The sequence below is a fragment of the Gastrolobium bilobum genome, unplaced genomic scaffold, assembly GCF_033153095.1.
Source record: "Gastrolobium bilobum isolate Gb01-03AN ecotype WA unplaced genomic scaffold, APGP_CSIRO_Gbil_v1 utg36166, whole genome shotgun sequence".
NCBI classification, from domain to species: Eukaryota; Viridiplantae; Streptophyta; class Magnoliopsida; order Fabales; family Fabaceae; genus Gastrolobium; species Gastrolobium bilobum.
Genome location: NW_026898732.1, coordinates 12,886 through 38,180, shown reverse-complemented (window position 1 = coordinate 38,180; position 25,295 = coordinate 12,886). Strand labels below are relative to the sequence as shown.

At 36.2% G+C, this 25,295-nt stretch overlaps 2 protein-coding genes across 5 annotated transcripts; one reads left to right on the top strand and one right to left on the bottom strand.

Moving 5' to 3' along the window:
* The first annotated feature begins 2,875 nt into the window (after positions 1-2,875).
* Positions 2,876-20,716, top strand: LOC133283617 (notchless protein homolog). 4 transcript variants are annotated; one of them, XM_061480502.1, is made up of 14 exons: positions 2,876-3,128; positions 5,343-5,613; positions 5,729-5,810; positions 5,913-6,002; positions 6,568-6,693; positions 7,384-7,511; positions 8,849-9,048; positions 9,888-9,951; positions 11,068-11,178; positions 17,537-17,674; positions 19,633-19,775; positions 19,868-19,922; positions 20,070-20,126; positions 20,219-20,716. In XM_061480502.1, the coding sequence occupies exons 2-14, from the start codon at positions 5,464-5,466 to the stop codon at positions 20,300-20,302; spliced, it is 1,428 nt and encodes a 475-aa protein (XP_061336486.1). In that variant the 5' UTR covers positions 2,876-3,128; positions 5,343-5,463; the 3' UTR covers positions 20,303-20,716. The 4 variants fall into 4 exon arrangements, with proteins under 4 accessions (XP_061336486.1, XP_061336485.1, XP_061336483.1 ...); XM_061480501.1 differs by having other exon boundaries at positions 5,336-5,613; XM_061480499.1 differs by having other exon boundaries at positions 5,320-5,613.
* A 2,604-nt stretch (positions 20,717-23,320) lies between these two features.
* On the bottom strand, positions 23,321-24,355 carry LOC133283618 (chlorophyll a-b binding protein of LHCII type 1). Its single transcript, XM_061480503.1, has one exon. The coding sequence runs from the start codon at positions 24,281-24,283 to the stop codon at positions 23,483-23,485; it is 801 nt and encodes a 266-aa protein (XP_061336487.1). The 5' UTR covers positions 24,284-24,355; the 3' UTR covers positions 23,321-23,482.
* Between the last annotated feature and the right edge of the window lie 940 nt (positions 24,356-25,295).

Below are 25,295 nucleotides of genomic sequence, written 5' to 3'. Positions count from 1 at the left end.
GTTGATAATTCATCTGGGTTCTATTTGCTGTCATTCATGGATGCATAATCCATATATAATCAGATTCCCATGTACTTGAAAGATCAAGAAAAGACTGTTTTTATCTCGAAAAAGGCGAATCACTGTTATAATATTATGCCTTTCGGGTTGAAAAATGCAGGGGCAATGTACTAAAGGATGATGAACTGAGTGGTCGAAGATCAGCTCAGTCACAATATTAAAGTTTACATAGATGTTATCAAAAAAAAAAAAAAAAGTTTACATAGATGATATGATTGTCAAGTCAACAGAACCTGCTACACATGTAAACATTTTGGAGCAAACTTTCCAAAGCTCCGAGCTCACCGTATTCGTTTGAACCCGACTAAATGTGCATTTGGAGTTCCAGCTAGTAAGTTTCTAGGGTTCATGTTAACTTGTAGAAAGATTGAAGCAAATCCAAACAAGTGCAGAGTTGTGTTAGATATGAAGACCTCTAAAAATAAAAAATGAGGTGCAACAACTGACGGGAAGACTAGCCGTTCTAACTAGGTTCTTGCCGAAGTCAACAAAAAATGCTTTATTCTTCAAATTGTTGAAAAAAGAAGTAGAATACGAATGAAGCTCAGAATGTTAAGCCGTCTATTTTATCAAAACCAGAACTAGGAGAAACCTTGGTTTGGTATTTAGCAGTTAGAGAAGAAGTAGTGAGTTCCGTACTGGTGCGAGAGACTGATCATGGCCAAGTGCCGATCTATTTTGTTAGCCGGGCACTCCAGGGCCCCAAGTTGAGATATTAGAAACTTGAAAAGGTAGCATTTGCCTTATTAACCACCGCAAAAAGACTTCGTCCATATTTCCAGGGGCACCAAGTCATTGTCAGAACTAATTAACCAATCCGGCAAGTATTGCACAAGTTGGATCTTGCAGGACAGATGACTAACTTGGCAGTTGAGCTCTCTGAGTTCGATATTACTTATGAAGCTCGGCATGCAATCAAATCTCTGGCATTAGCCGACTTTGTGATGGAACTTATTTTGTCTAGTAAAGAGAATCATGAATCAGATAATACTTGAAAATTTTTGTGGATGGTTCATATAATTCAAAGGGAAGCGGAGGCGGGATAATCATAGAAAGCCCACAAGGGGTATCAGTGGAACATTCCCTCCATTTGAACTTCCCAACTTCAAATAATCAAGCAGAATATGAGGCTTTGATAGCCGGGTTAATACAAGCTAAGGGGCACAAAGATAAGAAAATTAAAGCTTTCAGTTACTCACAGTTTATCACCTCACAAATTGAAGGGAAATAACAAGCTAAAGGGCCATTGTTGGCAAAGTATTTGAGCAAAGTTACAGAACTCTTATTTGATTTTGATGGAGCTGCCACCAATCACATTCTCCATAATGAAAATAGCATAGCTGACATTTTGTCCAAATTAACAAGTACAACGAATATAGAAAATCATAGAACAATGGTTCAACAGAGTATTCCATGGCCAAGTTGTATAATGGTTATTACTAAAGCAGAAGATTGGAGGCGACCAATCATAGCTTACTTGGAAAGATAAGTATTACCAGAAGTTTCCCTTGTTGGCCAAACAAAAGAACCTAGCCCATGTTTTATCTAAAATATAAAATAAATCAACTTTGAAAAGAAATTAAAAATAAGTTAAGAGTTTTTCCTTGTACATGAAATAAAATTATTATTTTTAATCTCAAAACAATAATTTTAAGGTTAGATGGGTATTTTTTAATTTTAATTTATTTTGAAATTATATTACTCTTTATTATAATTTTTTTTTCAAAACATGAAACGACATAGATTTACACTCTCCCTTAACATGGAGAAACAATTTGCTCGTTGAATACACGAGAAGTGAAAACAGGGCAACTCATCTACGAGTGTGGCAATATGATATCGAAATCAATGTTATAAGACCCTGCTCAATCATCGTATTGGTCGGGGTATCAGGTCATTGGTTCAACCGGCGGGTCATGTGTTGAACCGCTTGAACCAGATAAATAACAAAAAATTAACATACACGATAAATCATTCTTTTGTCTTTGAGTTATAGCTTGATGCTTGTTTTAGATTTTTAAAATATTTAGATGTTAGAGATTAGAAATAAAAGACTAGCATTAATATGTTTATTTATTTTTTAGACGAGTTGACTTGTCAATCCGCCTTAAAATGAGATAGGTTGGTATTTTCAACCAACTCACCAATGACGGGTCAACCCGCACTGGTTAAAAGCAAGGCGAAACAGCTAGGGCGGGCAACACGGGCTCGACATGACGGGCTGATCCGTCCCACTCGCCAAACGGGGTGGGATGAGATGAGTTTTACAATCCACTCTCAAAAGCGGGACGAGGCAGGCTCTTTTTTGGCAGGGAAGGGTGGATCAGCCCGCCTTCGCTGGCCAAACGGAGCAGAGCGGACCGAGTTTTTTAACCCACCTTCAAAAGCGGGACGAGACAGTCGGACTTGTTTTTTGACGGGTTGATGACGGGGCGGGACGAGACGGGACATGGTCCCGACTTTGCCACCTCTAAAAACATTAGTGGGACGGGTTGATCTATTTTGTCGACTTTCTTAAAATTTTTTATGTGAAGAGCTTTTAACTTTTATTATTATTTCTAAACAAATTCTTTTATAATAAGATTTTTTATAAAAAATGTTAATAGAGATATTAAATAGTTAAAAAAATTATTAACTTCCAGAGTTAATAATAAAGTGATAAGAAAAGTAATTAAATTGATGAAGTATATAAAACTCGAGCGTACTGACAACTGACCCGTCCAATGATTCTCTCGTATCTGCTAACCACACTATTCGTGACGTTAAACAACAAAAAAGGCACACTCTACCTAGGGTTTGTTTGTTATTTCACTATTTGACGTTTAAAAAAAAAAAAAGAACAAACCCAATCCTGAAAATTTTAAGAATCAAATTTCATAAAATCCTTAACCCTAACTTGAATGTTTAAGTCTCCTTCTCACAAGGTCACAGCTTCAGTGTTTTGTGGTTGCAACTGGGATTGGTGACTGCGTTTTCACTCGGCTAACGACTGCGTATTGACACCACGGATTGGGTTCTGCGTTTTGCTTCTCCTATCTATCTTTTCACTGCGTTTTGAACTGCCTAAGGTACGCTTATTTTGCTCTCCGAGTTTCCCTGTTTCACTCTTATATTTAAATGTAAAATTTGAGAATTCTTAAACTTTTACTTTTTGTGCAAATAATGAAATTCAGTGAGAAACTCTGAGAAAGCGAGAGAAAAGCAGAGAAAATAAGATGAGAGAGAAACCTGTATTAAACCCATTGTATTTACTATTTAGATGTGAAATATTCGTTACAGAAGAATGTATTACAAGCTCTATTTATAGAGCTGAAGGAGACTCAGAGATGAATCAGCTAACTAACAGAAATCTAACAAATCAGTAACTGAATTTTCAAAGTCCCCAGGTTATCTCTTGAAGGATTACAACTACCCAGAAAGAAATTTTTTTTCTTATTCTCTACGAAGTGCCTTAAAATTAGGGATGGCAAAAATGAGCCAACCCGTCGGGTTGGCTCGTAACCCGCACAAAACGAGCCGGGTTGGGTTGGCAAAAATGAGCTGCCAGCTCGATTTAGCCCGACCCGAGCCAACCCGAGCTCAAACGAGCCAGCTCGCGGGTTGAACGAGCCAGCTCGCGGGTTACTCTTTTTTTTTTTTTTTTAATAAAATACAATGGACTTTACTGATGGATTCTCCACTGATGGACTTTACTATATTGGTCGCTTTTGCAGGTCCTTTTTTATCATGATTGGCTTTTGATTTTAGATGCTTATCGTTGAAATATATAATGGATTTCTTTTATTTTTTATTTTTTGGCTTTATATACGTTTTATGGTTATCGTGAGTTAGAGTAATTCAGAAAATCATGATAAATGACTCCTGTGATTAGTGGAGTGGTTTGTGTTTCATTTAATGTTTTTGGATTTTGTAAACTACTCTACTTGTAGTTGGACTGCAAAATACAATAATTTTATACAGGAGAACAAACCACAAAAGTTAAAGTTTTTGAGCCAACCCGCGAGACAACCAGCGAGCCAATATTTTGAGCTAACCAACCCGCGAGCCAACCCACTAGCATCATTTCGAGCTAACTCGCGAGCTTTTTTTGAGCCAACCCGTGAGCTTTTTTACGAGCCAACCCGCGAGCTAATTATCGAGCCAACCCGCGAGCCAACCCTAACCCGGCTCGGGTCGAGCCGGGTTGGGTTTTCTGGCTCATTTTTTTTTTCGAGCCAACCCGACCCGACTCATTTTTTCGGGCTGAATGCGGGTTGGGCCGGGTCGAGCCGAGTTGGCCCGTTTTGCCAACCCTACTTAAAATCTCATTATTTTCCGTACTTGGAATGGAACTCTCTCACATGATTGTTTTAATGCTGCATACATTTACTTTTCCCATGCTCTGCGATTTAAAATGTTAATTTCAAGATACGAAAAGCTCACAGAACTTACCTTTTGTGTGAAGTTTTCTGTTTATTCCCATTTCCTTGAACTCATGCTCTGAAATTATTATTGTTTTATGAGACCATGGAATTTATAAAAGCACAGCCCTTAAATGTGTTGCAAGAAAGTTAAATGCCCTGAATTTTAGCTCTGTGTGTTCTTTGACTACAAGAAGTATGAAACTTTGACTAATGAGTTAGGTATTGATAGTCTGAGAACATAGTAAGCATTTTATCAAATGAAAGGATGATTCCACAAGGACTTTGGTATGTAAATCTATAAATCAAAGTAATGTGTTGTGTGAACATTTTAATTAAGCCGCACAAATTTCCCTACGTTTTTATGAAAAATTTTACTCTCATCTTAATAATATATGTAATGGTTTAGGGACGTTTCAGAGGTGTTTAGCCATCCACACAAGACTTTAATGTTAATCAAGTAAAATTCTGTCCTTGATGTTATGCAACTGAAAGATAACCCACGCTTTTTTGTTTTGTGATTTGTTGAGTAAATTTCAAAATAGAGTGTGATAGTAAAGAATAATGAATACAAGTAGAAATGATTGTTAATAATAGAGAGACAATAATTTCTTCAATTGAGATTGTTCTGCTTCGATGATTTTCAAACAGGCAGCTAGATTGAAGCTAGAGGAATGAATAATATAGAGAGAAAGAACCAGCTTGGTATGGAGTGATGAGAGAGAAAGTGCGCTAGGGTTTCTATAAGTTTGAACTAGAATAAAAAAATTTATTTTGAAATTTTTATTAGCTTAATTTTTTTATAAAATCCCTTATTTAAAAAAAAATACATATAAGAAGAAAAATATATCTAATTTAGTTTCAGCAATGCAAAGAAGATAGAATCACAGAAAAGCAGAACAGAGCCCTCAGCTGAACAAACAGGAGCAAACAGCTGAACAAAGAGGAACGAACACGATCAGATAGTAGAGAATCTCAACCCTAAAAAAAGAAGAGTTGGAAAATGGAGGCGTTAGTGGAGAATGGGGAGATAATCAACGTGATGTGCCTTCTGACGGACCCAGATGGAACTCCATTGGGTGCTCCTATGTACCTACCTCAAAACGCTGGTCCACAACAGCTCCAACTTATTGTCAATTCGCTTCTAAACAACGTAACCCCCTTTTCTATTGCCAATTTTATTTTACATAAATTGGTTCTTTATTTTATTTCTTTATTATTATTATTACTATTTTAACATTGGTTGGTTTTCTATATTCTCATTTTAGGAGGAGAAATTACCATATGCTTTCTTCATATCAGATGAGGAACTCCTTGTGCCACTTGAAACTTACTTGCAGAAAAAAAAAGGCTAGTCACCTTTGATTACAACGAATTAGTCATTATTTTTTAATTCATTCACTTGTTTGCATGATTTTTACTAATGTTTATGTTGATTAAACATTATTTCAGTCTCGGTGGAGAAGGCATTACCTATAGTTTGTCAGCCTCAAGCTATTTTCCGGATTCGTCCTGTGAATCGCTGTTCGGCGACTATTTCTGGTATGAAGGATCTGATGAATTGTTTTCTTCCATACATATAATGTCACAATGTTGTATGTAGAAATTTTATCCAAAAAAAATAGGGATGGTGTATGCTTCAAAGAAAATGAGAGAAATGCAATACAAGTGTAGAAAGAGATAATGGAAAATAGAGAACATTGTTAGGGTGAGTTTCTGATGATACTATTGGTTCTGATGATACTATTGGTTCTGATTCTCTGCATCCGCAGAGCTGAATTTATTGATGTACAAGAGCTTGCAAAAGCAAGCTAACTGAATAACCAACACAAAACTAAAGCATAACAGATCTAAAACAACAACTAACTGAAACTAAAATGATAGAAGCTGACTCTGTACTAACCGAACTCAATAGAAACTGCAGGAGCAGTAACACTGATATAAGATTAGTTGCAGCAGATTACTGCTGCTGAAGAAACTTATGGTTACTTTTCTAATAATGCTGAATCATGTAAAACAACAATGTGGTTTGGCTCTTGAAGATTTTAGCTTATTAGTGTATTATTGTCTTATTCTCTGGAATTAATGTAGTTGGGATTGTTTGTAGGTCATGGGGAAGCTGTGCTGACTGTTGCCTTCAGTCCTGATGGGCGACAGCTGGCAAGTGGTTCTGGTGATACCACTGTTCGATTTTGGGACCTGAACACTCAGACTCCATTGTACACATGCACAGGTTTGAGGTTTAAAGATGATAAGTTATTCTTGGTATCTGCCGAACATAACTTCATTTTAATTAAAGCAAAAAATAATCAATTGATGTTTAAGTGTCCTTCTCTCAGTATAAGAATTGAAGTGATCAATTTAAGTCGTGCACAAAAAGAAGAGGTTAGAATCGTGGCGTTATGCTCGTGATTGCAATTGCATTGCTAGAAAGAATTTCTGGAAGATTGTGTAGGCTAAATCTATTTCTGATAGATCCCAAATGGGAAGTAGAGGATCAACCTGTGGGTAAGGAGGACAAAATGGGAAATATTCATGCTGTTAAGTGTGGATCATAATCGAATGCTGACCTGGAAAGCAATAATGGGAGGTGGGAATTGAGGATATAAGAGGGAAGGATAGGAAGTGTGAAGGAAGTCAATTACTGAGTGAGGATTTGGGATTGGGAGGTAGGTTAAAAGTCTCTTGAATGTCCTGTGGTATCTTTTCTTTCTGTTTTGAGGAGTTGCAGATGTCTGTTTACCTCTGCTGTGAGGAGCTAGTCTTCGTTGTCCCATAAATTAATCTGTTTCCATCAGATTCCTATCAGTTCCAAGCAGTTGTTCCTTTTCTTATATGTTATAATTCAAATAGTTGATCAGATACGCTCTTTTACATTTTTAATGAGGATATGCCATATATAGTTGTTTACATTTTTGTGCAGGACACAAGAACTGGGTCCTTTGTATTGCATGGTCACCCGATGGCAAGCATCTTGTAAGTGGGAGCAAGGCTGGGGAACTTCAGTGTTGGGACCCACAAACTGGAAAGTCATTAAGCAATCCACTGATTGTAAAGTCTCTAACCTTGAATACCAATTTCTATGATAAAACTTGTTTCATTTTTTCCTCTTAGTTCTGCATTAGAGCGTGTTGGGAGCATACATATTAGAGTATAAGTAGAATAGATCAGTATTCTAGCTTTCTGTTAGATGGTGCTTATTGTAATTACTATGCGTCTTATTGCATGCGATTATTTTTTCTGGTGTTCTGTTATGGTTTGTTATGATGGATAGAGTCTTTTTTAGACTTAGTTAGTTGCTTAGTCATCCTTGACTCAGCTCTTGGTTCTATAAATAGAACGTGCTGCACTCTCTCTTGTATCTTCTTTAATTCTTTCAATAATTCAGAATCAGTTCAGAGTCTTCAGACATATGGCATTCTCTATTTGTATCACTTTCTCTCTCTTTCTACATTCAACTCTTTTAATACACATAAGGGATATGTGTGTATGCTTGGTTGAGACTTAGTAGCTTATCTCTTGATGTTATTTGTGTGTGTATATATAAGATATATAAAAAGGAACAAAAAAAGTCTTTGGGTTTGAATAGATAGCTGCTATGATCACTTGTAATAGGAGCCAAGGAGGTTGACAAAATACCGTCCAATCAGAAAGTGCTTTCTCATATGGAAAGATTTTCTGTCAATGTTACTTCCATTAAGGAAACTGATCAGTACCAGTTATGAGATAGGGAGATTGATAGTGAAGTCTGCGCTATAAATAAATCAAATGTTTATTCTTAAATTAACAACAAAAAAAGTTCTTATATGAGATAGGGAGATTGATATTGAAGTCTGCGCTACAGATAAATTAAGTAATTAACAACAAAAAATGTTCTACCTAGTAATATGGTTGGTTATATCCTCACCAATTTATTAAATCGCTCTCAACTCCCTATTAAAATATAAGAATTCTGATCATGACAATACCGTCAAGATATCTGAGGGTAAATTATAGTGCATAATCTTTTGAAAAGATTGCTGTCTGTTGGGTTATTCTTTATACTTTACCCCTTCGCCACTGTATTACTTGCTCACCTGTTTTACATTATGCTTTGTTTAGAAGAATTGCACAACTTTTATTCATCCTGACTGGGCTTCCCTATTCTTCCTCTCCCACTCCAAAAAATAAAAAAAAAAGATTCATGCTTTATTTGTTAAGGGTTTCGTGAGAAAATACAACTGTTATGGAAATGTTTTAGATGGAACTGTTATTTATTTATTTGGTACATAGATGAAGTATTATTTTGGTTAGTCAGAGTATTTACCTTTATAACAGATGTTGTTTGAAGAGTTTTTTACCATTATAATTTTTCGTGGACAACAAAAATTGAAGTATACTAAATGTAGGGCCACAAGAAATGGATTACTGGTATCTCTTGGGAACCTGTCCACCTGAATGCTCCTTGCCGTCGCTTTGTAAGTGCCAGCAAAGATGGGGATGCTCGTATATGGGATGTCTCTTTAAAGAAATGCATAATTGTTCTCAGCGGCCACACACTTGCAATAACATGCGTAAAATGGGGTGGAGATGGTGTGATTTATACAGGGTACTCTCTCTCTCTCTCTCCCCTTCCAATTTCTCTAAAGTTGTTGGTTGTAAAGAACCATTTCAACCCAAAACTTAAGGTGTTTGGTGAGAGCCTTTTTAATGGTTTATATTATTCTCTAACATTGGTCAAGTTTTTTTCTATACTTGAAATTTTTTTATGTTGCATGAATTGGGATATTGGTTGTGATCAGCGAGTAGAAGAAGATGCGACGGACAACTATAGTGGAAAAAGAAAAGAAAAGAAAAGAAAAGAAAAGAGAGAGACGTTTTTAATTCAAGTATACAAAAGACTCGTATTTTATTTAGTCACTGAGGTTTTAGTCCGTTTGTCAAAAAATCTATTGTACTTTGATCTTTTAGAAAATTATTCCAGCATACCCTTGGCTGGAAATAAAAACTCATTTTGCTAAATTCCCATTTTATGATTTTAACTCATGTAAACAGTTTTTTAATTTTCAGAACAATAAAAAAAAAAAACTGTTTGGTATTGCCTGTATTGTAAAAATAGTTCTAAATATTATAACTGTTTTTTAGTTTTTAAATATGAATTTAGAGAACATGTCTGAGTTGTTTTTATTTTGTGTTTTGACTTTTAACTTTCAAAAGAAAAAACACAGAAAACACCTATTTTATTAACTATTCTAAAAAATAGTTTTGAGAACAAAAATAAAAGAACACAATCAAACAGACCCCTTATTTTCAAACTTAATTAAACTAATTCTGATTTTGACTGGGAGTATGCCATGGGGGTTTTCCCCTTTTTTGTCTGAATTGATCTGATTATCTCTCTGTAGTTCTGTGTACAGCTTGGAGCCTAACTATTTTATTTCATTATAGCTCCCAGGATTGTACAATCAAAGTTTGGGAAACCACACAAGGGAAACTAATTCGTGAACTGAAGGTGAGCCTCCTCACTTTGCAGTTGAACTGAATTTAAGGTTTCAATATTTTGCCATTTGTAGCTTAACTTTCATGTGCTTGTTTTATACTTGGTTAGTGTCATGCATGACTCCTCTTTCTCATCTGCTGCCAACTTTTTCTTCATTGGAGATGTTTGATATTATCTTTCATGTGGCTTCTATGCTTATCAGATATAGCTGCCTATTGGAATTTTACTTGTTCAATCTGAAGGATTTTACTAAGTGTTTAATTTTGATTCGTTGTCAGAATGTTAGTGGAAGCTTTTTATACTATGTGTGGATACATCATCTAAAATGTTGGACTTTCCTGCCAGTTATTGTGATAATCAAACTCTTTCAATGATCTTGTATTCGTGTGTGAATACCTGAGTAGATAATAGTGTTAAACATGTTTACTCAAACACAGGATCAAAATTAAATCCTTTTACTAATACTTTGGTTTTATGTTCATCCATGTTGCCTAATAACACAAGAACTTTTTTTTTATACTATGTGTGGATACATCATCTAAAATGTTGGACTTTCCTGCCAGTTATTGTGATAATCAAACTCTTTCAATGATCTTGTATTCGTGTGTGAATAACCTGAGTAGATAATAGTGTTAAACATGTTTACTCAAACACAGGATCAAAATTAAATCCTTTTACTAATACTTTGGTTTTATGTTCATCCATGTTGCCTAATAACACAAGAACTTTTTTTTTTTTTTTCAGTAAGCAAGTTATTTTGGAATTTTATTTTCATCCATGTTGAGGGATTGGGCAACTTTGTGGCATTGAATCTTGTCTTGGTTGTTTCTGTTTTGTTCTTTTGTTTAGCAGAATTCCAAATCCTCCATTCTCTTTGTAATTTTTTTTCTGTCTTAATGAATTTCTTCTTTTATAAAAAAAGTAAGCAAAGTGTATTATGGAATAGCAAAAGAACAATTCTGCTATACAGGAATCTGACGATGAGTTTTTTTAATATTTTTCATCAGATACTTTTCTTGTATTTTGTCTTATACTTTCTGCTGATATTCAACACTAATTCTTCTTTAGTGATGACATGAGTAAACTGTCTTTATTTTCCCATGCTTTTTTTTTTCCCTTCATATTTAGGGACACGGGCACTGGGTTAATTCTTTAGCATTGAGCACGGAATATGTTCTTCGCACTGGAGCTTTTGATCATACTGGAAAACAATATTCATCCCCGGAGGAAATGAAGAAGGTAATTATTAGTTTGTTTAATAGTAATGTAAACCTTTTGAACAATAGTCATTAGTTACAATTGAATCTGAAATATATTGTATATTCAAGTGTGTAAGTCTATACAAGGAGGCTCTCTATTTATAGAGACTAAAAGACCTAATGGGATGACCTAATGGGCCAAGCCCACAATCTAGACTATTCTAATAATAATAAATTAATATTATTTCTAACACTCCCCCTCAAGCTGGTGCGTATATATCAAAAGCTCCCAGCTTGTTACAAATATGATCTATTCGGGGACCTCTAAGAGCTTTAGTGAATACATCCGCAAGTTGATCATTGGAATTGACAAATGTTGTCTCGATCTCCCTTGACTGGATCTTTTCTCTAACAAAATGACAGTCAATTTCTATATGCTTGGTCCTCTCATGAAAGACTGGGTTAGAGGATATATGCAAAGTGGCTTGGTTGTCACAAATGAGCTTCATAGGCTTTTGTTCACAGAGATGGAGTTCCTTCAGCAATTGTCTCAGCCAGATGAGCTCACAGGTTGCATTTGCCATTGCCTGATATTCTGCCTCCGCACTGGATCTGGCGACCACAGTTTGCTTCTTACTCTTCCAAGAGATCAAATTTCCTCCGAAGAGAACACAATACCCTGAGGTGGATCGTCTATCTGAAGGAGAACCTGCCCAGTCAGCATCTGAATAACTAGAGATCTCTGAACTCCCTTTATTTGTATATAATAAACCTCTTCCTGGCGCCTTTTTAATATATCGGAGAATTCTAATAACTGCATCCCAATGGGAGTCACAGGGAGAATCAAGAAATTGACTTGCAACACTGACTGCGAAGGAGATATCTGGCCTTGTCACAGTAAGATAATTCAATTTTCCAACTAGTCGGCGGTAGCGACTAGGATCTGGCAGTGGCTCCCCCTGTCCTGGTAATAACTTAACATTGGGGTCCATAGGTGTATCAATGGGTTTACAGCCTAACATGCCAGTCTCATCTAGGATATCCAGTGCATACTTCCTCTGACAGATGGAAATGCCCCGCCTAGACTGTGCAACTTCGATCCCCAAGAAATATCGAAGTCTGCCAAGATCTTTGGTCTGAAATTGATTGAATAAATGCTCTTTCAACTGATCAATCCCGGTCTGATCACTGCCTGTAATGATAATGTCATCAACATAGACCAGGAGATAAACGCACTGGCCAGAAGAGCTATGCCGGTAAAAGACAGAATGATCGGCTTTGCTTCTAATTAAGCCAAAGGATTCAACAACTGAACTAAAGCGGCTAAACCAGGCCCGAGGAGATTGCTTCAGGCCATATAAAGATTTCCGAAGTTTACATATCATTCCAGAACTCTCCCCCTGAGCAACAAAACCTGGTGGTTGCTCCATATAAACTTCCTCCTGCAAGTCACCATGTAGAAAAGCATTCTTAATATCAAGTTGGAGAAGGGGCCAGTGATGAATGGCGGCAAGGGCAAGAAACAGGCGAACAAAAACCATCTTAGCAATAGGAGAAAAGATATCCCTATAATCAAGACCAAAGATCTGTGTGTATCCCTTGGCCACTAAGCGAGCTTTAAGGCGATCAACAGTGCCATCAGGACCAACTTTAATTGTGAACACCCATCGACAACCAACAACAGACTTCCCGGGAGGAGCACGAACAAGATCCCAAGTGCCATTGGAGTGAAGTGCCTGCATTTCATCAAGCATCGCCTGGCGCTACCCTGGATGAGATAGTGCTTCACCTGTGGTTTTAGGGATGGAAACATAAGAGAGACTAGAAACAAAAGTAAAATGTTGTGAAGAAAGTCTGTCATAACTCAAGAAAGAATAAAGGGGATGAGGATTTCGAGTAGATCGAATACCTTTCCGAAGGGCAATGGGAGGAGTCTCTGGTGGAGGATCCGGAGGAGAAGAGCCGACAGGAAAGGGCGATGAGTCATCAAGAGGCAAAGTCGGAGGAGGTGCAGGCTGACGACGCTGGTATGTGAGGAGAGGACGATCTGCAGGTATGGAGGTAATTAGTTGCTCCTCTGCAATAGGGTCACCTGCAGCTGGTAAAGACAAGTCAAGAAAAGGAACAGGAAAGACCTGATCAACTTGGGACACTGGAGACTGAGTAGAGTGAAAAGGCTGCTGATCAAGGAAAGTGACATCAGCAGAAACGATATAACGCTTGAGATCAGGAGAATAGCAACGATACCCTTTTTGAAAACGTGTATACCCAAGGAAAATACATTTGAAGGCCTTGGATGTCAACTTGTCTTTACCTGGAGTAAGATCATGAACAAAACAAGTACAACCAAAAATATGTAAAGGCAGAGGATAAGAAGGTGCTCCGGAAAACAAAATATTGTGGGGAACATCATTATTTAGCACAGAAGAGGGCATGCGGTTGATAAGGAAACATGAGGTGATAATAGCATCTGCCCAAAAACGGAGTGGGACGTTCATATGATTGAGAAGGGTACGTGCAGTTTCAACTAGTTGTCTATTTTTACGTTCAGCGACTCCATTTTGTTGTGGAGTGTGGGGACAGGTAGTCTGGTGTATCGTCCCTTGTGTATCCAGAAATTTAGAAAATTCAAGAGACACATACTCTTTTGCATTATCACTGCGCAAGATTTGAATAGAAGCACCAAATTGAGTTTTTATTTCTGCACAAAACTTTTGATAAATTGAAAATAACTCAGAACGATTTTTCATTAAATAAACTCAAGTGCAACGGGAGAAATCATCAATAAAGGTGACAAAATACTGAAAACCCAAGACAGACGTTGTTCGACTCGGACCCCAAATATCAGAATGAACAATAGAAAAAGGAGCATCAGCTCTTTTATTGACTCTATTAGCAAAGGAGGAGCGAGTGTGTTTTCCTTGCTGACAAGAATGACAGTTTAAAGACTTAAGATTGGATAAAAAGGGAACCATATGCTGAAGTTTGGAGAGGTTTGGATGACCCAGACGACTGTGAATTAGCTCAGGAGACTCTGTGAGAGAACAGGCTACTGGAGAAGGTGGTGCAATCAGATAGTAGAGACCTCGTGACTCAATGCCTGCTCCAATCGTCTTCCCCGTACCCGAATCCTGCATAGAAAAGGATTGTTTAGAGAAGGTAATAGTACGTGAAAGAGAATGAATCAACTGGCTAACAAAGATTAAATTAACAGGAATGCCAGGTATATAATAAACAGAACTCAAAGTTAAAAGGGGAGTTGGGTTGGCTTCCCCAATTCCACGAGCAGGAGCCTTAGTGCCATCAGCAAGAGTGACAGGTGGTAGGTTATTAGAATAAGAAAGTGAAGTGAAGAGATCTTTATTACCACAAAGATGATGAGTAGCACCTGAGTCTATTATCCAGTGTCCAAGAGATGATTGATAAAAACAAGCAACATGATTACCAGTGTCTTGAGTAGGATGCTGAGAAGAAACCTTCTTGAGAAGTGCCTCATAGTCGGCACTTGAAAGAGTTACTAATCCAGTTGAAGGTGGCGTAACATCAGTTTGAGCAAAGTTGGCAGTCGGTGGCTTCAAATGAGGGTACTTCCTATAGCAGCGTTCTTCAAAATGCCCAAGATTTTGGCAATAATTGCAACGAGGCCTCTGTCTGCGGCCACATCTGCGACCGCGTACACTGTTCCAATTGGAATCAGTGGCCCGAGAAAAGAATGCAGATGGGGAAATTTTTTTGTAAAGAACCTTGGGATACACCACCCCAAAAGCTAGCTCAAAGGGTGGGAGTGCCCAAGGTCTTATAAACTCCACATTCGTTGCACATACAACTAATGTGGGACTACATATCTCAACACGCCCCCTCACACGAGAGCCCATTGGGCTTGAAGAGTGGACAATGCAACAGACCCAGCCTACCTGTGCTAAGAAACTCCACAAGAGAAAGTGGGGGACGGCGAGGCTCTGATACCAAATTGAATCTGAAATATATTGTATATTCAAGTGTGTAAGTCTGTACAAGGAGGCTCTCTATTTATAGAGACTAAAAGACCTAATGGGATGACCTAATGGGCCAAGCCCACAATCTAGACTATTCTAGACTATTCTAATAATAATAAATTAATATTATTTCTAACAGTTACTAAACCTGCCCTGGCTTTTCAGATTGGTAACCAAACCCAGTCTGGGCAGGTGTGTAGAATGATTTAACTGGGAGGGTTGCATTACTTCTCGAAAAAAAAAAAGGGTTCAGCGATCAAACCCCGCTCTTCATAATGAAAGGCAAGCTGTAATGCTAACAGGCAACTTGCTTGCAATATATTTTATTCACTTTATCCTCGAAATGAGAATGTTTTTAAAAGAACCACTCCCCGTTAAACCCGACTAGCGAGTGTGGGGTGTAGGAAAATTCTTGTACGCAGCAAAGTAGTATTTTACTGCCGTATATTTAAAGAAGATGCTTAAAACAGTAGTCATTAAAAAATTAACAATAGAAGTTCTGAAATTCTAATAGTGTACACCTATTTATTTATTAAAAATTTATTTTAAATTTTTGAAATTTTCACTTGTACCCAATATTTTAAAACCAAACCAGAGATTGAATCAGCAAGACCTCCAGGTATGGTTCAGTTGGTTCAATTGGTTGAATTTGTAGTATAACTAAATCTTGGATGAACTATTATGGTTTGACTGATTCAAGTGGGAGCTGGTCTGGTTTTTAAAACAGTACTTGTTCCCGCAATCAAAATTATTCTTAAGAAATATTATTTTTTAAAGACTAATTTAACATTTTAAGTTTGTATGCTTCGAAGTTTGAACTCTGGTTCTGCTTGATGCCTTCCATATGGTATAATCAGTGTTGTTGAAATCGCGAGTTAAAACGTAGGATGATCCTACGATTTTCTCACCCTGGCCGATTCAAATTGCGCATAAAATCGGTCTGAATCAAGATCGTACGGGATCGACGAGCAAGAGCTGCGTAAAGACGGTAGGATCGTGCCATATCACCGTTGGAACGATTTATAAAAAATTTCAAACCTGTTTGCCTTCTGATGTGGAAAACTAAAAATACCCATGACCCAAAATTGAAAAATACTCAAAAACTTGAACAGAACACTCACATTTTGCGATTGCTTTCTTCTCTCTGGTGAAAATGACTGCTAGTCTCTGATTCTGGTGTAATGGCGCAAAACGAAAAACTTTGTTTACACTGTCAAAGACTTGAAGAGACCATCAGATTTGCGATTGCTTCCTTCTCTCTAGTGACAGTGACTGCGAGTCTCTGCTTTTGGTACTGTGGTGCGAAACCCAGTGGTGTGAGTCTAGGACCAAACCGTTGTGCTCTGTTACCTGGTTGATGTTCCGTTTTTATTTTTTGGTTATCCTCAGATCTCGTTCCTTGTACAGTGAAATGAAACCCATCTGTCTGTTTCTAAATGTTTGATTTTTTTTATTGTTTTATTGTTATCATTTTATGACCCTTTTATTTTTTTTATATAATTACACATACCCTGTTATTATTTCCCAATTCACTGTACGATGAAATATGAAATCCATATATTTATTCCTATTTCTCGCTTTTGTGTTTTGGCATTCTATGCATTATTTTATATATTATGTCATTATTATTTTATTATGACCCTTTTATTTTATTACTAAGGAGAAGATTCAATCTAATTTTAATCTTTCTTTTTTTTTTGGTAATCTATCTAATTTTAATCTTTAATGATTGAAGTTGTGGTTTAAATATTATTTTATATTTATAAATATTTTTTTTATAATTAAAATAAAAAATGTAGGATATTACGATTTGTCTCGATTCAATGATTTACGATCTTGTTACACCCTTCCGATCTTATGTAAAATCTCGATTTCAACAACATTGGGTATCATGACTTACATGGTTCTGAGCTGAGAAGGATGCTTTTTGTCACACCCGTATTTTAGATTATATATATATATACATATATTATATATCCTACACACACATAAAAGTATGTAGGGCCTATGTGAAAAGAAGAGAGAGAGGAAAAAAAAAGGGTCCTACACACTTTTATATGTGTTTAGGAGATAAAATTATCTCTTATAACACGAGGAACATTAATCTCATATATATATATATATATATGTATATGTATATATATATATACATGCATATATATTTAATTTCTGCTATTTATTATTTTGGACCTTGAGGGTAAGATTGATCTCTCGTTTATTTTCTCCTTTTAGTTGTCTATTTTGCATTCATAGTTATTGAGTAATTGTCACTTTCAATCCATTGAATATTTTATTTCTCTCGCTCCCTCTCTCTGGTTTTGACTTTTACAAGTTCCTTTCACTGGGAACATTTTCTTCCATCTCTATTTTACTAATACCAGTGCATGCTGCGGATGAATGTAGGTTGCTCTTGAAAGGTACAAAACAATGAGAGGCAATGCCCCTGAAAGATTGGTATCTGGATCTGATGATTTCACCATGTTTCTTTGGGAACCCTTCATCAGCAAGCATCCCAAAACTCGCATGACAGGTCATCAGCAGGTACAACTTTTTTCCTATAACTTCCTGTACAATTTTAAAATGTCAATGAGAATCAACCAAAATGATCTTTTCTTCAAATTGCAATGTGACTTCAGTTTGTACCAGTGTTATTGAGTAGTACTGTAGACTTTGAAAGAATTTTCTCTGATGTAGTACAGTGATTGGTACTATAGAGAAAATGAACAGAAAAATTTAGAGCACGGAAGGAAAATTTGTATACTATGCCTACTGAGTCAAATGGTACTCAGCAAGGGTCGCTTACAATCCACCAAACGGAGGTAGAAAATTACAAGGAAATGAAAGTACTGCTGAAAGGAAAAGAAAATCTATGTAGCACCGACACTGACACGTGACATGACACTGCAATATTCCGACACATTAATTCTAAAAAAATGTGAATTTCAACACGTTGGGACATGTTTTATTATTAAATAATATTTTGAATTTATATAATGTATATTATATTTAATATTCAATAATTAAATAAAAAAATAAAACTAAACTGATAATACCTATCAATTGTGCAAAGAAACACAAGATGTAAATATTTACTATTATATTTTTAAATTAAAAATTTCTGATACACTCCAGTGATATTTATTCGGTATCCATTTTCTAGTAATAAAACAGATTAAAGTTGAAGAGAGAAGCTTTATAAACAAGGTTATTGGCAATCATAAAAGCAGAAGCGAACAACCATTGGTTGCAGTGTTGACACATTAGAAAAGGTAATGCCGCTAGAAGCAGTAGCAGGCAGCAGCAGATACAAAGAGTAGAAAACCCAAAAAGTGAATAAGTGTCTTGTCTTTACCCCTAATAAAATGAAAATGTTGGAGAAAAAACAAAAGTAACAGTCCCCTGTAGTTGTTCTGTTTAGTCGGTGCCCTCTCTTTTCTGCATTTGTGCTTCTTCTTTTTTGTACTTTCTGTACTACTCCTTAAAAAAGTGAGGAAGCATGGATGATAGCTACCTTACCATCCTCCTCAGGTAGGTGTAAATTTTGAATCTGTTTGCACAATTTATTTTTGTTGTTTCGTGGGGTTTGTTCATTTTGAAGAATCTTTGCGAAGGTGGTGGCTATTGCTGTGTTTTTGGCTCTGGGGTTTGCCTTCTTTATGTTCTTCGCTCCTTTTGTTGGTATTTGCATGAAGTAGAGTGACCCAAATGGAAGGGAAGGGCGAAGAGCGAAGAACAAAACCTGTTGAGGAACACCTAGAGGGGAAACGGTGGTCAATGTGTCGGACATGCTTGTTTAACTGGTCAACAGGTTGGGAATATTGACCGCGTGTCAAACACCATGTCAGAATATGTCGGAGCATGTCGGACACGACACTTTAGGATTTTTAACGTGTCGGTGCTACATAGAAGAAAATAGTCCATAACGATTAGAGAGGTCTGGTCTCTCCCCAATGCAGTTCGAACCCCGCAGCAAGAGTGGTGCCTTCCCTCATTCCCTCCAAATCCTAACTCTTTTCCCCTCTAACAGAATCGGATTTATTCTCCCTTGCTGACTCGGGTCGGTTAGGGGCAAGAGATCCCCTAGACCTCTTCCTAAAGTACAGCATAATGATAATGTTGTATCATACGGTTTCTTGGTACTCATAAAAAATGGTAGAATTAGAAGTTCTAATAAACCTATGAAGATCCTTTTCTTGGGCAGCCTGAGGTCCAAACTCTTTGAGGCCTACAGCTTGTTTATCCAGATTATAATTATATATATTTGCAGATGTCTGTCTCCTATTATTTGTTGCTGTGTCTGTGATAGAACTTCCCAATAGTGCTAGTTCACACTAGGAAGAAAGGGCAAACTCGCACAATAGGAGGAGTTCTATCAGTCTGTAGTTGAAATTGGTTTTATTGTTATCCAGATTTAATCACAAAGTTACAATTTTGTTTATATACATATTCAATCATTTAGTTTAGGCTTAACACTATATGTTGAACTTGTTTGCTGACAGCTTGTGAACCATGTCTATTTTTCACCTGATGGGCAATGGGTGGCAAGTGCATCTTTTGATAAATCTGTCAAGTTATGGAATGGCACTACAGGGAAATTTGTTGCTGCCTTTCGTGGCCATGTTGGGCCTGTCTACCAGATCAGGTACAATATAAGTGGTTCCATCTTATTTCGAACTGGAAGTAAAGATATTTTCATTTAGAATTGTAATTAAGTTTATTGGCTTTACTATACAGCTGGTCTGCAGACAGTAGACTTCTTTTAAGTGGCAGCAAAGATTCTACACTTAAGGTAAGCATAATTTTCCTTTCCTTTCCTTTCAATAAAGGGTGTGTAAAAGGATCAGTGAACATTTTTAGCTTGGTTTGTACTTTAGAATACATCAAATATCATCTGCAAAACAAGAACTTTGACATTTCATTGTGTTTGGTTTTCAAGGTTTGGGATATTCGGACCCGTAAGTTGAAGCAAGATCTTCCAGGCCATGCTGATGAAGTATGTCTTTTAACATACCAAAAACTTTAAAATTTCTAATTTTTTTTTCCCATTCTGGTGGCTAACCTAATTCCATTTTTTTTGCGGGAAAGGTTTTTTCGGTTGATTGGAGTCCAGATGGAGAGAAGGTAGCCTCTGGTGGTAAGGATAAAATGTTGAAGTTGTGGATGGGCTAGGCTAATTTTTGGATGAATATTGGGAATCTACAGTTGGTGCATCTCAGTGGTGTTTGTCTTTGCGTGGATTTTAACGGAAATCAATGCCTGGGTATTACGCGGATGCAAGATCATCTTTAAATTATATGGATAACCTAAGATATGAATGTTTATCTGAAATGGTGTACATAGCCATTGAGAATAGGCACTGGAAGAAGTAGCTGTGCTGTTCTGTGTTATGTTTTATGCTTTGAGTCTTCTTTGGGTTCATTTGTATGAACTCAAATTTTTGGGCAGTTTGTGGCAAATGCTGAAGTCCAAGAACAGGTAACTGGATGAGCATGGGCTACCCTGAGGATGGATTTTTGTGGACCATGACACTTAGTGTTTAGGAGTTATTTCACAATTTAAAATTTGAAATGTAGGGAGATTACACTGCATCTATTTAATTCCTTTTAATTTATAAAAAAAATTCTTTTGATTGTTATTTTTGAAATTAAAATTTCAATACAAGCATTATAAAAGAAACGCAAAAAGGCTTAGAAATGAAGAACTCAGGCGAAGAGGTGAGCTCAACACCTAAAGTGCCATTTTAGTCCAACCTAGAGTTACCTTGTCTGCTAGCAAGCGCAGTTAATATTCCTCATGGTGCCATGACTCTGCCATTTTTCACAGGATTGTCAAGGATGAGTCGTGGAGCATCTTTATAGATTCAAAACTTTTTCAGCTCTTCTAACTTGCCATTTTGAGTCACCTCGTTGAGTCTGTGCTAGTTCACCTCTAAGCCATGCAAAACTTTAAGCTCATTGCCATGCCAACTCGCTGGGTTTGGGCTGGGTTTGTTGAAGCAGTGATTAACGAATTATATGCTTTGATGAAATCTTACAGGAAGCCTTTTTAATTTTACTTTACCAAGTGAAAATTAGGTTAAATGGGTTAGAGCATGCTAATGATTATGTAAAGAATTATTTTAACCTAAAATTTCAAATTATGAGATATTATATTAATGATTTTATATTTTTCTAACACCTTATATAAGAGTTTATTGGGTTTGAAGCAATATTATTAAACTTGAATTGGTCATTGACTTAGTTGAAATATTGGATGAGTTATTGGTTCAACTTTAACCAAAAATAAAGTGTAGCCTAGTGGTAAGCTATGATGCACAGACACTGACACGGGACACGACACGCTGACACGTTAATTCTAAAAAATGACATATTTCGACACGTTGGGACACATTTTGATATTAAATAATATTTTTAATATATATAATATAATTTATATTTAATACATATAACAGTTCATAATAAGTCATATAACCAATCAAATATTCAAATTTCATAACATAAATATAAAAAATAATAATTTTTCGTACCTTTTTAATTTTTCATGTCAAATTTTATAACAAAAAAAATTAATTTATAAATAATTTTTTTTATTTTTAGTTAATAAAATAAAATTAAGATTAAAAAAAAAAAAAAAACGTGTTCGAGCGTTGATCACGTGTCGGAAAAAGTTGACTGCGTGTTAAAAAAATGTGTCGGAACGTGTCATAATGTTGACCGCGTGTCCCAAAATATTGACCACGTATCAAACGTGTCGGAGCATGTCCGACTTTTTAAAAAAATCCCGTGTGGTATCTGAGGTGGTAAGTACTATATTATCCATTTCCATGACAAGGGTTTGACTTCTAGCACCGACAATGTCACATATTTTGTACAAATTTTTAAAAACCGCTTTGAGGAAAATAAATCAGACCGATTGATGGGCTGGTATGATCTGGTTTTGTACATACCTTTTACCTGTATTAAGAAATTTTATAATATTTAATTATTTATTAATAGAATAAAGATGATAAAGATCAAACTTGTAATCATGTAAAAAAATTATTTTAATTCAAAAGCTTATATTGGTGAGATAAGATTTTATATATTTATGTGGAAAAATAATTTTGTTTTTGTTGTAGAAATTTTTTTCTACCTCATTCATAAAAAGTGAGTGGATCCTATTATAAAGAAAACTGAGAGGAAAATATTGATAGAACTCATTCATTTTTATGTGAGTCTGGGAGAAATTTTTTTGTAAAGTAAAAAAGCAGAAATATTAAATCCATATATATTATATGGGACATGGTTAGCTTGCACCGGTGTAAGAATAATAAGTCTTACACTTAATTTTAGCCATAGAAGTTTTTTTTTTATTAATTGTTTTACATTTTTTATATATGATGTGTAGTTGTTGTTGGTCTCCCACTATAAATGTAATATTATGAAAGATATGGTCTATATCATACAAGGACGAATCAATTGTGATAAAAGAAAAGATAGAAAAAATATTGGAATTGAAGATTATGAAATCATCACCGGTGATTTATTTATTGATAGTTAAAATCTTCTTAGATGATATAATCATGTTAAATTTATTTTCAACATAGGTTATTTTGTAAATAACCAATTAACAATTGATTCAAGAAATTTCCAAAGGTAAGAAAAAGCCTGTATATTTTTTGCTAAATATGGGTTGTTTAGTCATCACGTCAATAAAATCATGTCAGAACAGGAAAACTATTTTAAGTGGCTTACTAATGTGAATCAATCCTTGCGTGTTTGGTTTTGGCAGCCAGCGCATGAAAAACTTGGTGTAATTGATTCACAGTGGACCCTTCAAAATTGTTCCTTCTCTTGGAAGCCAGGTTAGTCATTATCACTAAATTACAAGATATTTAATTTGGTACCAAAAATTTCCTCTGAAGATAAAATATTGAGTGTGCTTTCAACTTCAACCAAGCATAGTTGTAGCCTGTAAATTGCAGAAATGGATTCCATATACAAATTTGTATTTGCAATTTGTCTTATTAGTTATTGTCTTTTCTTTGCTTGTAGTCTTGTGTTAATGGGGCATAGTGCAAATATTTACTTATGTGCATTCATATAGGACTGCAGAAGGGTTGGGATTTTTTTTTTTTTTTTTGATAACAAAGGGTTGGGATTTAAGGGGTATCTTGCACGATGTATTGATCTACAAGTTTCTTCCAATCAATAATTTAAATGGGCCAAATAGATATATATATATATAATTCACATTCTCTGCAAAGGCACAATCCAATTCCAAGCATTCCAATATATATTTCACCAAACAACAAAATGAAATTCACACTCAGATTTGAAAGTGATGGTCATTTCTCATTTGTTTTTTTGGTCACTTTCCAGGGACGAAGTTAGTGGCATAAGCCCAAGCATTGTTGTTGACAGGGTCAGCGAGATGGTCAGCGAGGTTCTCCAAGGGACCCTTTCCAGTGACAATGGCCTGAACGAAGAATCCGAACATTGAGAACATTGCTAACCTACCATTCTTTATCTCTTTCACCTTCAGCTCTGCAAATGCCTCTGGGTCATCAGCAAGGCCCAATGGGTCAAAGCTCCCACCTGGGTAAAGTGGGTCTGTCACCTCACCCAGAGGCCCACCCGCAATACGGTAACCCTCAACGGCACCCATCAATAAAACTTGGCAAGCCCATATGGCAAGGATGCTTTGTGCGTGAATTAGGCTTGGGTTACCCAAGTAGTCAAGCCCACCCTCGCTGAATATCTGTGATCCTGCCTTGAACCATACTGCCTCACCGAATTTCACACCATTTCGGGCCAAGAGCTCAGGGAACACGCACCCTAGGGCTCCCAGCATGGCCCATCTGCAATGGATCACCTCCAGCTCACGGTTCTTTGCAAATGTCTCTGGGTCTGCTGAAAGCCCAGCAGTGTCCCATCCATAGTCACCTGGAAATTCACCAGTCAGGTATGATGGAGGCTCACCAGAGAATGGGCCCAAGTACAAAACACGGTCTGGGCCGTACCATGGGCTTCCAGAAGAAACGGGCTTCTTGGATGTTGCTGCTTTCCTCATGGTGACCCGTCCAGTGCCAAGCTCCTGGGTGGATGGGGAAAGCTTGATTGCCTTCCCAGCCAAAGATGGAGAAGAGAGTGCCATTGTTGAAGCAGCCATTGTACAATTATAGTAGCAATCAATGGAAAACTCTGTAACTGAAAAGCTTAAGGATAGATGGCTGTAGTTTCGGTTAGCTTAGATGGGTCTTATTTATATATGGCTTCAAAGACGAATGAGGTACTTATCTTATGAGATCTATATATCTGAGTTTCTATTGGTTCGGAACATTGCTTTTGTCCACTTGCTTCTTCTCATACCACTTATCGCTTCTGAATTGTTTTCCATTCCTTACCAACATATCTAATATCCACAAAAATATCATTAAATATTAAATACATCTTCAATCCAATAAGAAATCGCCATCTATGATTTTGGATAGGCTATATCTATTTAATAGATATATGAAATCTATTTAATAGATATATGAAGTCAGACACTGGTAAATATGACGAGTGTGACTGATGGTGGACCATGTGCATCGATCTCATTGCTAGTTTATGTAATTAGGTAACCATCACATTCCTGTAAACAGACTCACTTGGAAAATATAACCATCCATGCTATCTATAGACGAGCTTTAATTGTGTAGTCGTACGGCCTGTTTCGGATGAGATTTTTTTTCTTCAGAAATTACTTTTTTTTTTTTTTTAAAATAAGCACTTTTTATTTTTAGTGCGTTTGGATGTCTGCTTTTAAAAAAAGTAGAAGTCAGAAAAAAAGTCAAAAACTTACTTTTTTCTGAAGCTAAAAATTTTAACTTCTAAAAAAAACAGAAGTCAAAAGTCAAATATTTTTATAAAAATATAAATAGCTTCAACTTTTGTAAAAAAAACTTCTAAATAAAGAAGAGATAAAAGTTACTTTTTTCAAAAGTGCAAACAAACGGGCTCCGCACCTGCTGCCTTAGTTAAGTAGGGATGGTAAAATGAAAAAATAGGTAAAAAAATAGGGGTAAAATGGAAAAGTTATATGAGAGGGAGCACAAAAATATTATATGGTCGGGGACCATATTAAAATTTTCCCTATACAAGCTAATTAATTAAATGTTTGCACTTTATTTTCTACTTCG

What these genes read in the sequence shown, in the direction of transcription:
- LOC133283617 (XM_061480502.1), top strand. Translation starts at nt 5,464, where the DNA reads ATGGAGGCGTTAGTGGAGAATGGGGAGATAATCAACGTGATGTGCCTT. An exon ending in TTACTTGCAGAAAAAAAAAG is followed by an intron (nt 5,811 to 5,912) that starts GCTAGTCACCTT and finishes ACATTATTTCAG; the next exon opens with TCTCGGTGGAGAAGGCATTA. An exon ending in AACTAATTCGTGAACTGAAG is followed by an intron (nt 9,952 to 11,067) that starts GTGAGCCTCCTC and finishes CTTCATATTTAG; the next exon opens with GGACACGGGCACTGGGTTAA.
- LOC133283618 (XM_061480503.1), bottom strand. Translation starts at nt 24,283, where the DNA reads ATGGCTGCTTCAACAATGGCACTCTCTTCTCCATCTTTGGCTGGGAAG.